The following is a 16,535-nucleotide window of genomic DNA, read 5'->3' as shown; positions in this document are numbered from 1 at the left end:
ATTATGTCAGTAAAACCGTTTTTTACACAGCACAACACACTTCCGTTTGCCTTCCTGTTCTCACGCCACCAAGCAGCATTCGGTTCTGTCAACACAACTGAATGTGATGAAAGGAGACAGGCCTGCGCTTTAGCGCCCCCTAGAGGATTGGCTGTGTACATGCGACTCAGAAGAAAATCCCCCAAGGGGCTGTGAAGTCACAACACTGTTTGTCACACGCATCCACGGCAACAATTATCAGCGCTTTCACATTTTCAAAAAAAAAGCGAAGCAACAAAAGCAATAATGCTGTAACACACAGAGCTTGACAGCAACTCCCAAATGAAGCTTTTCTTTGTTTGAGCTTTTACAATTGCACACCGACAAACTTGTCATATTGGTTTCTGGAATGTGTTAGATGCTGCACTCCAGCTAGATTTGTTATTTCTCAAATCCTCACTTCTCCCATTTCCCTCCTGCCGACTCGACCCCTGCTGTCTCTTTCTCTGTCTCTCTCAATTTCATTTCAGCGCAATCATTTTTGTCTTTGCTATCTGACATACAACAGGTAGATAATGTTAAAGCATAAACATTCCCTCTCCCTCTCTCTTCCCCTCACACACACACACACACACACACTAGGGGAATATACAGCACCACTACATGTTCACCCCTGGGAGACTGTACCACTGAATATCTATACAGAGTAGAGACCATCCCCTTGCATATTCACCCTGGGGAGAAACCAGACAACTGCATCTAGTGAGCCCATACCACTCACATACACTCAGTGAGCACTTTATTAGGTATACCTGTACACCAGCTTGTGAATGCAAATATTTAATCAGCCAATTACCTGGCAGCAACTGAATGCATAAATGTGGTCAAGAGGTTCAGCTGTTGTTCAGACCAAATGTCAGAATGGGGAAGAAATATGATCAAAGTGACTTTGACCGTGGAATTATTGTTGGTGCCAGACAGCATGGTTTGAGCATCTGGGATTTTCACACACAACTGTCTCTTGAATTTTCAGAGAATGGTGTGGAAAAACAAGAATACATCCAATGAGCAGCACTTCTTGAGTTGTTAATGAAAGATGTCAGAGGAGAAGGGCCAGACTGGTTGAAACTGACAGGAAACTGACAGTAATGCCAATAACCACACATTACAACAGTGGTGTGCAGAAGAGCATCTCTGAACACAGCACACAAGGCCAAACCTCTTGAGCAGATAGGCTACAGCAGTTGAAGACCAGTAAGTCTGAGAACTAAGTCAAATAAATACCAGGTGTATATTCAACCCAGAGAGAAACCATCCCACTACTGTTTAAGAGAAGAAAAAAAACATTTTAATGAAACTATTCACTATTCAAATTCCCCTACATTCTGCATTCACATTACGATTAATCTCCCGAGAACTTTGCTGTCACGTATCAGACTTTTTCCCAAAACTTAAAATAATTTATTTGATTGATCATCCACAGCCTTTGAAATTATCCTTTTTTTCTCTTTCATCTCCAGGCAAGTGGGTTTTAAAAAAAAAAAGAAAAAAAAAAGAAAAAAGGATGTTTTTATGTTCATCTCAAAATGTCAATATGGTCTGGTACTTCGCCATGTTTGCATGATGTGCTAATATATGTATTTACGTATATATTTATTTATTCATATATATATATTTTTTGCTCTCCATGCAGCTATATGTCATCTTCAAACTGCACTAGTGAAGCTACGGTGTAGATCATTTGTCTCAAATTCAGCTGAAGGCCACTTCTTTCTCCACCAATGTGCCTCTTCTCTTCGTCCATCACAACGTAATCAGGGCAACATCAACGGTGAAATATTCACTCGGTGAGATGTGTTTCATAAAAGCGTCGATGCTCGTCCCGTCCTTCTGTACCTTAACCCAATAAACCAGCAACTTCATTTCAGCTTTTTTTTCTGAAGGTCTTCGGTCTTGTCTCCCATGTTTCAGGAGAACTTTAAACGTGCTCACTTTGGTCTTGACATTTAGTCACAGAGTTTGAACGCTGTTAAGTCGGAGTACGGTCATTGAAATGCAACACCGACGTTTCAATCTGTGCCCCGCGCCATTACACAGCCGGCAGAACCCTGCTCTTTCTCAACACTGAGTGAGATTTTTCATTCTGTTCGCTGCCTGTATAATCAGTTAAATTTCAGTTCTCTTAATTCATTCAGGTCGGCCATTTTAGAGCCGAGCTCTCTTTGACGATGGCGCCCTGAGCACACAGAAGCAGTAGGGCAGTAAGAGCAGCCAAACATCGTTTACATCTCAGAGACAAATTCATTAAAAAATTAAAATTCATTCATCCATCTATCCATCCATCCATTATCGAACCCCCTTATTGAGATTCAAAAAAATTAATAAATTATAATACGGTAAATGGACCGCATTTATATTGCGCTTTTATCCGAAGCACTTTACAATTAAGACCTCTCATTCACCTATTCACACACACACACACACACACACACCGACAGCAATAGGCTTCCATGCAAGGTACCAGCCAGCTAGGGGTTCATATAATGAAAATAATAATAATAATAATTTGACAATTATTAATATTGTATATATATTTTTTAAGAACTGCAATTTTTCCCTTTTTCTCCCAATTTGGTAGCCAATTATACCCTATCTGATCCATTAGTGCCAGCGGGGGATCGCCTTATGACCCCGTCCCTCGGCGGGGCCAGTAGGATCCTGTGACCCTGAGAGCGACACGCCTTCTCCAAGCCCTATTAATATTATTTATATTATTATTATTTTTAGGCCCTGGCAGTAGCTGATGATGGGGGCGACATGGCTCAGGCAGTAAGAGCAGTAAGGCAGTAAGAGCAGTTGCCGGTTCGATCCCCCGCCCGGGCTGTGTCGAAGTGTCCCTGAGCAAGACACCTAACCCCCAAATGCTCCTGACGAGCTGGTCGGGGCCTTGCATGGCAGCCAATCGCCGTCGGTGTATGAATGGGTGAATGGAGAAGCATCACTTGTACAGCGCTTTGGATAAAGGCGCTATATAAATGCCTGCCATTTACCATGATGATGAGCGGGGCTGATATTTCAGCTGAGGGCGAGTGGCCTCACAGACGCTCCAGTGGAGCGTGACCAGAGACGCCCCTCTGGCGTTTATACACCACCGTTATCCAAAGCGCTGTACAGTTGATGCTTCTCATTCACCCATTCACTCACACACACACACACACAATCACACACCAACGGCGATCGGCTGCCATGCGAGGCACCAACCAGCTCGTCAGGAGCATTTGGGGGTTAGGTGTCTTGCTCAGGGACACTTCGACACGCAACAGGGTGAGAATTGAACCCCTGACTGCCAGACTGCCGCTCTTACCGCCTGAGCCAGTGTCGCCCCATTGGGTACGTGTGTGAGTCACACGCTGGGAGCGACCGCGGGGTTCGGAGTGGGGGGGGGGGGTGCGGAGAGAGACTCTGAGTGAGTGAAATGAAGCGGTGAGCCTGTGAATAACCACTCATTACAACATTGGTATGCAGGAGAGCATCTCCGAACACACAGCAGCACACAAGGCCAAACCTCTCGAGCAGACAGGCTACAGCAGCTGAAGACCAGTAAGTCTAAGGACTAAGTCGAATGAATACCTAATAAAGTGCTCACCAGGTGTATATTCACCCCAGAGAGAAACCATCCCGCGACTCTTTAAGAGAAGAGTCTAAATCCTCTTTAAAATTACATAAACATTTTAATGAAGCTAGTCACGATTCAAATTCCCCTACATTCTGCGTTCACGTCACGATTAATCTCCCGGGAACTCTGCTGTAGGCAGGGAAAGGGAGGGGAAAGGGCGGAGAGAGAGAGAGTGAAATGAAGCGGTGAGACGTCAGGGCTGAGAGCGTGGCGTGTGCATCCTGACTCTCAGCCTGGCGTTACAGGCGTCAGGTCCCTAACGCCGCTGACATCAGGCTGCGTACCTGCCCGGGCAGCTACCTGACAGAGCGGGTATATAAGGAGGCAATGAAAAGGCGATCTCATTCTTTCTTTCCAGCAGGACTTTGGGGAGAGACACAAACTACTCGCTTTATCAATAGCAATTGCCTGGACAGGAAATCACAGGGTCTTGGATCGAACGGCTGAGCAAGAGATGAATGGGAGTTCCTGGGCATTTCTTGATGGAGCGGGGAAACTGGATGATGTAAACGATCTGAAACGTAGACGCAGACTTCCCTGCCGGACTTGAGGCTCATCCGCAATTGTTCCTTCTGGGGAAGAACCGGTCTGATCCGGATCCACAGGGATTCCTCCACACTGATTGGCTATCCACTGGGGCTCCTCAACACTGATTGGCTATCCCCTGGGGCTCCTCCACTCTGATTGGCTGCAGTGGGAGGAACTGCTGCGGTCTGTATGGTGATTCTGTGCTGCTGCTATCGCAGGGTAGTGTTGCTATTACTCTGGCTGTGTCTGTTGACTGAGATCCAGAATAAATTTAGGCCCTAGTTCCCCCCCCCAACTGCAAATATATTCTAGTATCACCATTGTAATTCTCCCCAATGGCTTTACAAGAGGTGTGCGGTTTTCAGGACACCCCCATCTACCCCAGGTGGAACACTCCTGCCTCTCTCTCCATGGCAACAGGACACAACACTCTGCATTCCGGCGGGTGGACCGGGGAGGAACCAAACGCCGCAGGGGGGGGGAGGGACGACGGGGGTCCGCTGAGCCTGTACGTGCCGGACCCGGCGCACTTTACCCAGGGTGCCTTGCGGGCCCCCGCCCCGCCGTTCCGGCTGTGCCACGGCACCACCACGCTGGCGTTCGCGTTCCAGGGCGGGATCGTCGCCGCGGCCGACTCGCGGGCCAGCTGCCGGGGGCTGATCTGCTCCCCCGACGCCCGGAAGATTCTCCCGGTGCATTCCCGCCTGGTGATGACCATGTCGGGGAGCGGCGCGGACTGCCAGCTCTGGAAGTGCATCCTGGCGCGCGAACTCCGCCTCTACCACCTGCGGCACCGCCGGCAGCTGACCCCGGGGGGCGCCGCCAAGCTGCTCTCGCACATGCTGCACCCCTTCAAGGGCACTGAGGTCTGCGTGGCGACCATCTTGTGTGGATGGGAGGGGGCGGGGGCGGGGGCGGGGAAGGGGAGGGGAGGAGGAGGAGGAGGGGTGAACTCTGAGCCAATCATCGGGGCCGGACCTCAGGTGGAGGGCGGGGCAAGCGTATCATTGGGCAGCAGCGGCCTATCAGAGTGGCCCTCCAGGGAGGGCGGGACGGGGGTCGAGCCCGAGGCTCCGGAGGGCAACCGGAGCCCAGCCCTGCCGGGGGGAGTCAGGGGCCCCGGGGAGCCGCGGCTGTACTACGTGTGCAGTGATGGGACCCTCCTGCAGGGGGAGCTGTTCTCGGTGGGCTCCGGCTCTCCGTACGCCTACTCCGTGCTGGACGGCGGCGTGCGGTGGGGCATGGGCGTGGCCGAGGCCCTGCGATTGGCCCGCGAAGCCGTGTACAGGGCCACCCACCGCGACGCGTACTCAGGGAACTGCGTGGACCTCTACCACGTCACCGCCGCAGGCTGGAGGCGCAGGGAGAGAGAGGACCTGAAGGAGGAGTACTACAGAGAGAGGGAGAGAGAGAGGGAGGAGTACAGAGAGAGGGAGAGAGCAAGGGAAGAGGCGGAGTAGAGAGAGAGGGAGAGAGAGGGGAGGAGGTAGAGAAAAGGGGAAATGGTGCAGGAGAGGAGGGAGATGGTGATGGAAAAGTTTTAGGGGGAGTGCTGGGGTGAGCCGCAGAGCTTCCGTCCAATGGGAGACCGCCTGTGGAACTCTGGGAAATGTAGTTTTTTCTCTGGGAACTCTGTAGCTATGCTGAATAATTTCAGCCATTTCAGTTGTAATAAAGCACGTTTTTACAAACTTTTAGTGTGTGTGTCTGTGTTTGTGTGTGTGTGTGTGTGTGTGTGTGTTTGTGTGTGTGTGTGTGTGTTTGTGTGTGTGTATGTATACACCTCCCTGCCTTTTTAACATTTTTATTGATTGTTTGTTTTTTTGCTTTACCAAAGCATTATATTTGGTAGAGATCTGGACTAAATGGTTCTGGGCTCAGTTCCTAGCTGTGGTGCTACCAATATACCCTTGAACTGGGTACTAAAGCTGAATTGATTCAGTAAAAATATCCCCCGGTACAGATGGATTGTATGTAGAAATGTGTCTTGATGCTAAATTGTGAAATGTGTTTAGTAGGTACTAGGTAACTAACAATATGCATTCTACTTGTAGGTTCATTGTAAAATGAATGTTTGTGCGCTACATAAATTAAACGTGTTATGATATATATTGTTAAGACGGAAAGGTAGATAATGAAGACCAAGTGGAGGGAAAGAGGGTGGAGTCGGAGGAGGGCTAAAATTGACAAGTGCGAAATAAAAACATAGAGACTTGTTAGACGAAAACCAACACAATTTTAACACAAAATGAATTACAGGAAATGAACACCGCCACGAACACAGAGGGCGCCCTATTGTAGACCTTCCAAATATGACAAAATGTCCCTCCTCTCTCCGCACGATTTGTCGTAAGAGGTTTCATAAAACCGGATGCCGCGTCACACCTGCAAATCCATTACAAAGATGGCGCTAGCAAGTGTGTTGAGGGGTGAGTCTGCGGATTTTTCGCTTCGTAGCGAGCGGCCTTTTGCGTTCGGTGCTAGCTGGGATCAGACCGAACTGGGCTTCGATACGTCCGCCGGCGACGGTCTGAACTTCGCCGTGAAAAATTCACTGTCTCCCGACGATGAAGATGGCATTGAGAGGAAGATTGAGTTTCTTCATGGAACAACAACGCTGGCTTTCAAAGTGAGTGTCATAGTATTGGTTTGAGTAGCGTTTTTTGTTAGCAAAAAGGTTGATTCAGCTGGGCTAACATGTTAAATTACGAAAAGGCGGTTTGAACTTTTAACTAGTGCTCATTGTACCTCGTTAACAGTCTAGCTAGTTGGCTAGGCTGCTAATGTTGCTATCGCATCCTTGACTACAGCGTTAGCATTAGCTAAGCCCCTGTCAGTTTGAGTTACGTAACGTTAACTTAAGAAATCACGGTTTAGCCAGTAGCCTGTTGGCTAGTTAAACTGTTTTGGGGGCACAGACTTTGTCAGAGCGAGTCATTACATACGTGAAATGGACAGGCTAGCTAGCTAGTTAATGTAATTTGCTTGTCATCTATGTGGGAGACATGACTCTGCTTACCCATTGTATTCTAATATATAGCTACTCGCTAGCTGTAATTTAACCACAGGGAGCTAAGTTAGCTAGCTAGTCAGCTCGCTTGTGCAAAATGTTCGCCAACATTCCTTGCTAACTACTAGTTAAATATCAGTTATTGGATGTTAAGTTGAACATCACGGCTAGTTAGGCCACACCTCTAGGCTGGCTAACACGGTCTCTGCTCTGAATTAAGTTCCAGCATGGCGTTATCGTGGCGGTGGACTCCCGCGCCACGGCCGGCTCCTACATCGCCTCCCAGACGGTGAAGAAGGTGATCGAGATCAACCCCTACCTGCTGGGCACCATGGCGGGCGGCGCGGCCGACTGCAGCTTCTGGGAGAGGCTGCTCGCCCGGCAGTGCCGCATCTACGAGCTCCGCAACAAGGAGCGCATCTCCGTGGCCGCCGCCTCCAAACTGCTGGCCAATATGGTGTACCAGTACAAGGGCATGGGTCTGAGCATGGGCACCATGGTCTGCGGCTGGGACAAGAGAGGGCCAGGTACGTACACCTGTGTGTGTGTACACGTATGCCAACCGAGTGCACCTGCATTGTACAATGTCCAGTGTTAAATCAACACTTTAGAGTACACATGGTCTTGCTGTCTGCCCAGAGTATGAGCATGTGTACTCTGTTGGTGTTGAATTAACATTGGACATTTTCATCGGATTCACTCCGGTCAGATCGGGTAGATATTGTGTGTATTTTGTAAGGAATGGCGACTGGAACGTTTGGCTGATGTCATGGGCGAGGTCTCTGCTAAGCCTTGTGTTTGACGCCATCCCTCAGGATATGATTTGTTTCAGAGCAGTAACCGCTGTCCGACCACGCGATATAAACCAATCGTGCCACGTGCTCACACAGTACTGCTTTGGAGTTGAGCAATGTACCCAGCTAACACAAAACGTCTTCAGTGTCGTTCAGAAAATCACCCGGGCATTCTGACGCGCGGGTTAAACGCAGTCCTTACGCCGGCGTCCCGTGATGGTTCTATTGAACATTGGTAGCCACAACACAAAGCTTTAAAGGTACAATAGGTAAGATTTTTGCATGAAAACAATCTCATCATTGAGAGGCTCACTGACTCACCCTCTGCCTGAGTTTATAGTCCTTAAATTCGGGTTTCAAAATATGCAGTTGACCGACTGACACTGTACCAAAACATTCTGTAGCTGTACAATAATTCAAGCTCATTGGTTGAAAATTGGTTCCAATTTCCACAGCCCATGGTGTGGGGGTTTCAACGTCAGCATGTTCACAGAGAAGGAGGAGGGATGAACAGAGTTGTAGTTTGAGGATGTTTGTTGCTGCTATTCCTCTCTTGACCCTTAGAAGTCTGAGAAGTACCTTTACTACCTTTAAAAGAATGGGGGCAAATTGGCCAGACTGACCTTTTGAGGCAGTTGGATCATCAAAAGGTCACTTCACTCCCAGACCTGGATTTTGTGCCAACTTCTGCTCTTAATTATTTCACTTGCTTGATCTTATCTTGATCTGACATTTGTATGAGCTGCAGCTACAGACTACAAGCATATCCTAATGATTTCACTCTGCTGAAGTATAGGACTCAACCAGCATAGTTTATAGAGTTGTCAGAAAACTAAATCTATGGTAATTGTTTGAAAGGAAAACCAGCACACAGACCGGAGTTGTGTACTCCTTTGGGTTTGTCGATCGATGCGGGGAGGGGCTTGTCAGCAGAATTTAGAGTACACACACACACACACACATATACGATGACAAATGCATCTAAATATATGCAGTTATGGGTCACCGTATTGATTCCACAGCGTTCATGAACCAGGATGTGACACAAGTAATCGAGTGCATAAATATCACATCATTAACATTTTAAACTGGAAGACTGGGTGAGTTCCTCGTTTAGACCCTGAGGCTTGTCTCTGTCCGTGATATAGATCCAAAACACTTAACTTCTGAGCCAGTTATTCGCCTGTTCTGTTGTAGCTATGCTTGTGTCGATTAATAACTGATTTACTCTTTAGAGCTAGGAGCTTATTACTGTGCAACTCCAACATGGCTAACATGGAACAACAACAACAACAACAACAAAAACAACAACCACTCTTAATTACTTGTGAATATTTTATTCACATTCCTCTCAGGCCATGTCTTCACGATGCATAACACAGAAGCCTTGCCTGTTATTTCCGTAATGTGTCTTCATGATGGGGGGGGAATGATTCCATTTTAGCAGGAGGGCTTGAACAGGGCTGGCGGTGTGGTGCTAAGAGCTGTATCTCCCAGTGCATGGCCTGGCTAATGCGCTGTGGGTGTCCGGATTGTAAGTCGCTCTGAGGTGCGGTTACCTCTGTCTGCCACCGGGGGGAGCAGTGCACTGTAACTCCCAGCAGAGGGACCCAGCTGGGGCAGGGGCAGGCCACAGTCTAGCCTGAACAGCGGAGGGTCCCTCATGAAACTAAAGACGTTCCAGCCCATTAAATGTTCCTTTTGGGGCCTGGAAGTAGAAGCTAGGACCTCCCAATCTTTCCTTTGAGCAAGAATACATCCTTCCAGAAAGCCCGACTTTTATAAATGATCGTCCTGTAGATCCAGCTCTCCCCATCTGCCACGTCTAACTGACTCATCCATCTGTCGTGGGAGATGTAACATGCATGTCTCATCCACCCGTAAGTTGATTACACAGTTAACTCGCCTCACCTGGCTTCTTGGGTCTGAAATCAGCTGCTGATTTTTCAGGTGAAAACGAAAACCAGCCACATCCTGCGGCTCTCCAGGACCAGAGTTGCTGAGTACTGTATTACCCGCTGTGTTGGGTTGGCTTCAGAGTTACCCGCTGTGTTGGGTTGGCTTCAGTTACCCGCTGTGTTGGGTTTGTTGTAGCGGTGTTTGGCAGTCGGTGGTTTTGGCTGTAGCGATGGGTTGGCTGTAGCGGTGTTTGGCGCTCAGTGGGTTTGCTGTAGTGGTGTTTGGCGCTCAATGGGTTTGCTGTAGTGGTGTTTGGCGCTCAGTGGGTTGGCTGTACCAGTGGGTTTGCTGTAGTGGTGTTTGGCGCTCAGTGGGTTTGCTGTAGAGGTGTTTGGCGCTCAGTGGGTTTGCTGTAGAGGTGTTTGGCGCTCAGTGGGTTTGCTGTAGTGGTGTTTGGCGCTCAGTGGGTTTGCTGTAGTGGTGTTTGGCGCTCAGTGGGTTTGCTGTAGAGGTGTTTGGCGCTCAGTGGGTTTGCTGTAGAGGTGTTTGGCGCTCAGTGGGTTTGCTGTAGTGGTGTTTGGCGCTCAGTGGGTTTGCTGTAGAGGTGTTTGGCGCTCAGTGGGTTTGCTGTAGAGGTGTTTGGCGCTCAGTGGGTTTGCTGTAGAGGTGTTTGGCGCTCAGTGGGTTTGCTGTAGCGGTGTTTGGCGCTCAGTGGGTTGGCTGTAGCGGTGTTTGGCGCTCAGTGGGTTGCCTGTAGCAGTGAGTTTGCTGTAGTGGTGTTTGGCGCTCAGTGTGTTGGCTGTAGCGGTGTTTGGCGGGCGGCGGGCGGCGGGTTTGGCGCGGGGGGATTTATGCGCCTCTCGATTAGACGAGATCTCATTAAGGTCCGGGCACTGTCGGGCTCCCCAGCCCTCCCTGCTGATCGAGTGCCTCGGAGTTTCCAACGTAAATCAAGCTGACAATTAAGAGCTGAACTAATCAGCTCCTTCCACCGCTGCCACGACGACGGAGCTCAAATCTGCTGTGTCACTTGTGGGCGGGGCTTCACTCTCATCCACTCCACCCACTGCCCTGATTGGGTTTCTGAGCTGTCTGTCACTTTGAGTGGCAGTTAGCGGGCCCGGTTCCGTCTCTGTCCGTTGTTGGACTGTCCGTCATCGAGGTTGCTGGGGTTACGAGGCATGGTTTTTTGGGGGGGGGGGGGGGGGTGTTGGGCGGGGAAACCATCCAACCATCTGTCAATTTATCGATTTTAACTGGTTTGTTTCTGATCCCTGAGTCAGATGTTAATGATACAGCCATTTGTCATACTTTACCGTCTGACAGTAATTTTGTTGCCTCCGTTCAGTCACTTGTATTACAGTATGCTGTTTGTCATTTCATAAATGGCTGGTAATGCCATTTAAAATCATTTGCTGTAATGACTAACATGAAACCGTTTATCATATTTTGTTTTTGTAATGTATTTAAAACGCACTGGTAGATACTAATGGGAATGAAATCCCCTTTTCATTTGTTTATTTTTTTAAACAACATTAGCAGAACAGAAATGCCGTTTGTCCCTTTCTGTAGTTGTGGGCTGCTTTTCAGACCTTGAGTTGTCGCCCGGGAATGGGTGCTGGCAGGTGTGGTCTGATGACTGGTGATTTGTCAGCGCGCAGATGGAAGTTTGGTCAGGACGATCCGGTCCTGCTGCACGTTAGTCATGTCTTTTTTTCATTTATTTTATTTTATTTTTGTGCGTTCTCTCCGCCCCCTCGGCTTTCCTCCTGATCTGGACGGCCCTCCGGTACGCTCTGTCCCTGTGAGCCTTCGCTGGAGGGACAGCCCCCCTGCAGACTCATGCTTAAAGAATACCCCCTGTATTAATATCACGCCTTCAGGGAGAAATGGGTAAAAACCTCGGGCTGGCTTCTCCATACTGTCAGCATAACGGCGAACAGGCCGTTCAGCCGGGCGATGCTCACCGCTTCCTGCCCTGAATGTGCGTCTACTGCTTATTTTCCCTCCAGTGACCGTCGTGATTTGTGTTAGACCATTGAATAACGCTTTATTTTATTCGTCATTATTTATTTTTATTTCAAAATTGGCACGTTGTAGCCATGTGTTCACCCGGGTCAGATGCGGGCTGTTGTGTGAAGACCAGAGCTCACCACTTCACCCCAACACCACTTACCCTCTGAGGCACCACCCCCACCCCCTCACCTCCCACCTCCACCTCCCACCTCCACCTCCACAGGAGGTGTTCCTGGGGGAAGCTTTGTGGTGATGTCGATCAGTCCCACATCTCCCACGGCAGGTTCTTTAACCCTTTGAAGTAGGTTATTTTATTTAATTTAAATGTAATTTTTTTATGCTGTTATAAAAAAAAAAAATTCCAAGTCAGTGTTCTAGAACAGCGACGCTTGGTTTATACTCTGGCTGACTGGACTGCGTCGATACTTTTTGCTAAGAACGACGACCAGGGTCAACGGGAGAAGGTTCATGAATATTCTGCGATTTCGTAGTGGCCTTTACACATTAAAGGGTTAATGAACCCCACCTCTTTGCGGTGAAGATGAGGCTGCCATCTTCTCCGTGGACCAGGCGCCGGGGGAATTTGCCATAATGCCAGCGTGTGCCGTCCACGTAGTATGGCAAATGAGCTGCATTTCTATAACATTACGTTATTTACAGCAACTGTGGCCACAGTTAACGTCCCATTCGCCCATTCTTTCTCTCTCTAACACACACACACACACACACACACACACACACACGCGCAGACGCACAACCGTGAAAGCCAGCCATGCAAAGCGCCGAACTGCTCGTCAGGGGCGATTAAAGCTTAGCGATGTCTTGTTTTTTTTCTTTTTTTCGCCTCCCCCTTTTGTTGTTGAATGTAGGATAATACAGTTGAGAGATGAACCATCACACACACACTTACACCCTTCGATCACTCGCTGCAGAGCGAGTGTGTGGGAGACCGGGGACGGGTTAGCCCAGAGTTAATAATGAATGGAGCCGCATGTATTATTCACCGCAATCTGACATTGTTATTTACGCTAACCAGCCTGTGAGGCGGCAGCCGTGCTGCAGGGCTGCTGAGCATCGCCGTTTCCGCTAACCAGCCTGTGCTCCATCTCCGTGTCCCAGCAACACTGCGTCATTAACCAGCCTGCGCACCATCTCCGTGTCCCAGCAACACTGCGTCATTAACCAGCCTGTGCACCATCTCCTGGTCCCAGCAACACTGTGTCATTAACCAGCCTGCGCACCATCTCCTGGTCCCAGCAACACTGTGTCATTAACCAGCCTGTGCACCATCTCCTGGTCCCAGCAACACTGTGTCATTAACCAGCCTGCGCATCTCCGTGTCCCAGCAACACTGCGTCATTAACCAGCCTGTGCTCCATCTCCTGGTCCCAGCAACACTGCGTCATTAACCAGCCTGCGCATCTCCTGGTCCCAGCAACACTGCGTCATTAACCAGCCTGCGCACCATCTCCGTGTCCCAGCAACACTGCGTCATTAACCAGCCTGCCCAGCATCTCCTGGTCCCAGCAACACTGCGTCATTAACCAGCCTGTGCTCCATCTCCTGGTCCCAGCAACACTGCGTCATTAACCAGCCTGCGCATCTCCTGGTCCCAGCAACACTGCGTCATTAACCAGCCTGCCCAGCATCTCCGTGTCCCAGCAACACTGCGTCATTAACCAGCCTGCGCACCATCTCCTGGTCCCAGCAACACTGTCATTAACCAGCCTGTGCACCATCTCCTGGTCCCAGCAACACTGCGTCATAAACCAGCCTGCGCACCATCTCCTGGTCCCAGCAACACTGTCATTAACCAGCCTGGGAGATGGCCTCATCGTCACCACCGATTGGGGCTGATTACCACTATGAAGTGCTGTATTCTGTTAACCAGCCTGTGTGGCCTTGGCCAGCATAGATTACTGCCAGCCTATGGCTGCTAGTAACATGCAGTTAACCAGCAAGTTAGTACCACTGAGTAGGTACGTCGAGTAATTATTGGTGCAACTACATTAGCGTTATTGTTGCTGTTAAATTAGGACGCATAGCCTGCTGTTTGTTGCATGGCTGTGTTCGCATGCCAGCTACTGTTAGCTGAAATACAACCTTGCAGGAAGGTAGTTCTCCAGGAACAGGGTCGGGCAGCCCTTGCTCTAGCTGTTGAATGAGGTGTGCTTTGTTAGGGTTGGAGTGAACCTACAGGACGGTAGAGCTCCAGGAACAGGGTCGGGCAGCCCTGCTCTAGCTGTTGAATGAGGTGTGCTTTGTTAGGGTTGGAGTGAAAACCTACAGGACGGTAGTTCTCCAGGAACAGGGTCGGGCAGCCCTGCTCTAGCTGTTGAATGAGGTGTGCTTTGTTAGGGTTGGCGTGAACCTACAGGATGGTAGTTCTCCAGGAACAGGGCCCTGCTGTAAAGACGAAGCAATCCGAAGAAGAGGGCGTTCTGTCCGACCAATGAGCAACGCGGTAGGCGTTTCCTGTTAAATAGCGGACCAATGAGAAACGAGCTGCTGGAGGTCGGGTGGATACGGTGAGGGTTCAGGCGCTCCGTGGAGAGTGAGGTCCGTTGCTGTGAAGGGTAACGAGCGGAATGGCCCGTCTCTAGTTCTGTTCTCGACCCTCACCGGATGGTGGATGGTCTGGCCCGGCCGGGTCCCCTGCCCCGGTGCGGCTGCGGTCTCAGGGGGGGGTCTAGTCCAGTTCCCCCTGCCCTGTTTGTGCAGATTGGGGGGGGGGGGGGGGGGTCACCCCAGCTAATGTGCTGATGAAGACACCCGATTGATTTCCCATTTGCACAGCGAGTTTGTCCAAGGCTGACTGAATGCTCACTGGGACTTAATGTCGCCGGAATCAATGGAGGTACGAGTGTGTGTGTGTGTGTGTGTGTTTGTGTGCGCGCTTCTGTTTGTGTTTGATGTATAGGACAGACCGGGACGAGCCCTCCATAACAATTACACACACACACACACACACACACACAAACTATCTCTCTCACACGCACACACACGTCAGACTGAAGGAAAGGACACTGTCAGGAGGGGGGGGTTGTTTTCTGACAAAAGGCTCATCTGAAAGATAACCCTGTGTTGAGGCTGCAACTGTCTGCAGTCTCTCTCTCTTCCCTGTCTCTCTCTCCTTCTCTCTCACTCGCTCCTCTCTCACTCGCTCCTCTCTCACTCGCTCCTCTCTCACTCGCTCCTCTCTCACTCGCTCCTCTCCCTCTCCCTCTCTCCCTCCGTATCTCTCTCCTACTCTCCCTCTCTCCCCCCCTCACTCCCTCTCTCCTCTCTCCTCTCCCTCTCCCTCTCTCCTCCCCCCCCCTCCTCTCCCTCTCTCCTCCCCCCCTCCTCTCCCTCTCCCCTCTCAGCTGGGGCTGAGGTCCCCATTAGACACGCTACACATCAGCGGTGCACGCCTCTCAGTGCGGTTGCCTGCCTTTATTGTGGTTGCCTGGTTTTATCGCGGTTGATGGCGGTCGATGCTAATTTTGCGCAGCTGGGACAATCATGTGTTTAGCAGCCATGATGCCAGAGAGACCTGCATTTTCTCTCTTTCTCTCTCCCCCCTCTCTCTCGCTCTCCGTCTCTTTCGATCCACTCTGAATTTTAACTTAATTCTTGATGTAGATATTATTACTGGGCTCAGACTTTTCTTTCTCTGCAGATCAGTACTGTTTTGACTGAGGTTAACGGTCTCTCTCTCTCTGTCTCTCTCTCTGTCTCTCTCTCTGTCTCTCTCTCTGTCTCTCTCTCTGTCTCTCTCTGTCTCTCTTCTCTCTCTGTGTCTCTCTGTGTCTCTCTGTGTCTCTCTGTGTCTCTCTGTGTCTCTCTGTGTCTCTCTGTGTCTCTCTCTCTGTCTCTCTCTGTCTGTCTCTCTCTCTGTCTCTCTCTCTGTCTCTCTCCCCCTCCCTCTCTCTCTCTCTCTCTCTCTCTCCCCCCCCCTCACAGGCCTGTACTACGTGGACTCGGAGGGGAACCGCGTGTGCGGGGACCAGTTTGCGGTGGGCTCCGGCTCCATGTACGCGTACGGCGTGCTGGACAGCGGGCTGCGGGCGGACCTGAGCGTGGAGGAGGCGTGCGAGCTGGGCCGCCGCGCCATCTACCAGGCCACGTACCGCGACGCGTACAGCGGCGGCACCGTCAACCTGTACCGCGTGCACAGCGAGGGCTGGGAGCGCGTGTCCCAGGACGACGTGCTGGGCCTGCACCTGCAGTACGGCGCCCAGACCGCCTAGAGCCGGCCGCCGGCCTCATCGGCACGCGGGAGGGGTTTACTGTGTGTGGGAGGGGCTCACTGTGTGTGGGAGGGGCTCACTGTGTGTGGGAGGGGCTCAATGTGTGTGGGAGGGGTTTACTGACGTGTGGGAGGGGCTCACTGTGTGTGGGAGGGGTTTACTGACATGTGGGAGGGGCTCAATGTGTGTGGGAGGGGTTTACTGACGTGTGGGAGGGGCTCACTGTGTGGGAGGGGTTTACTGATGTGTGGGAGGGGCTCACTGGTGTGTGGGAGGGGATTACTGTGTGTGGGAGGGGTTTATGTGGGTGTTTAGGGTCTTGTATGTATGTGGGTGGGGTTTATGTGGATGTGGGTGGGGTTTATAAGAGTGTGAAAGAGGCTTGCCTGGATGTGGCTGGG

The 16,535-nt window shown here is 50.5% G+C and overlaps 2 protein-coding genes across 2 annotated transcripts; both read left to right on the top strand.

Annotated features, from left to right (window-relative positions):
- Positions 1-4,518: 4,518 nt before the first annotated feature.
- On the top strand, positions 4,519-5,643 carry LOC133136732 (proteasome subunit beta type-5-like). Its single transcript, XM_061254409.1, has 2 exons — positions 4,519-5,091; positions 5,173-5,643. Exons 1-2 carry the CDS (start codon positions 4,519-4,521, stop codon positions 5,641-5,643), a joined length of 1,044 nt encoding a protein of 347 aa, XP_061110393.1.
- A 909-nt stretch (positions 5,644-6,552) lies between these two features.
- psmb5 (proteasome 20S subunit beta 5) lies at positions 6,553-16,273 on the top strand. The gene is made up of 4 exons (XM_061256368.1): positions 6,553-6,812; positions 7,414-7,720; positions 15,848-16,176; positions 16,257-16,273. The coding sequence occupies exons 1-3, from the start codon at positions 6,555-6,557 to the stop codon at positions 16,132-16,134; spliced, it is 852 nt and encodes a 283-aa protein (XP_061112352.1). The 5' UTR covers positions 6,553-6,554; the 3' UTR covers positions 16,135-16,176; positions 16,257-16,273.
- Positions 16,274-16,535: the final 262 nt, after the last annotated feature.

Source organism: Conger conger, chromosome 9 (genome assembly GCF_963514075.1).
Source record: "Conger conger chromosome 9, fConCon1.1, whole genome shotgun sequence".
In the NCBI taxonomy this organism is placed as follows: domain Eukaryota; kingdom Metazoa; phylum Chordata; class Actinopteri; order Anguilliformes; family Congridae; genus Conger; species Conger conger.
Note: the sequence above shows the minus strand (reverse complement) of the source record. Positions and strands in the feature narration are given on the sequence as shown.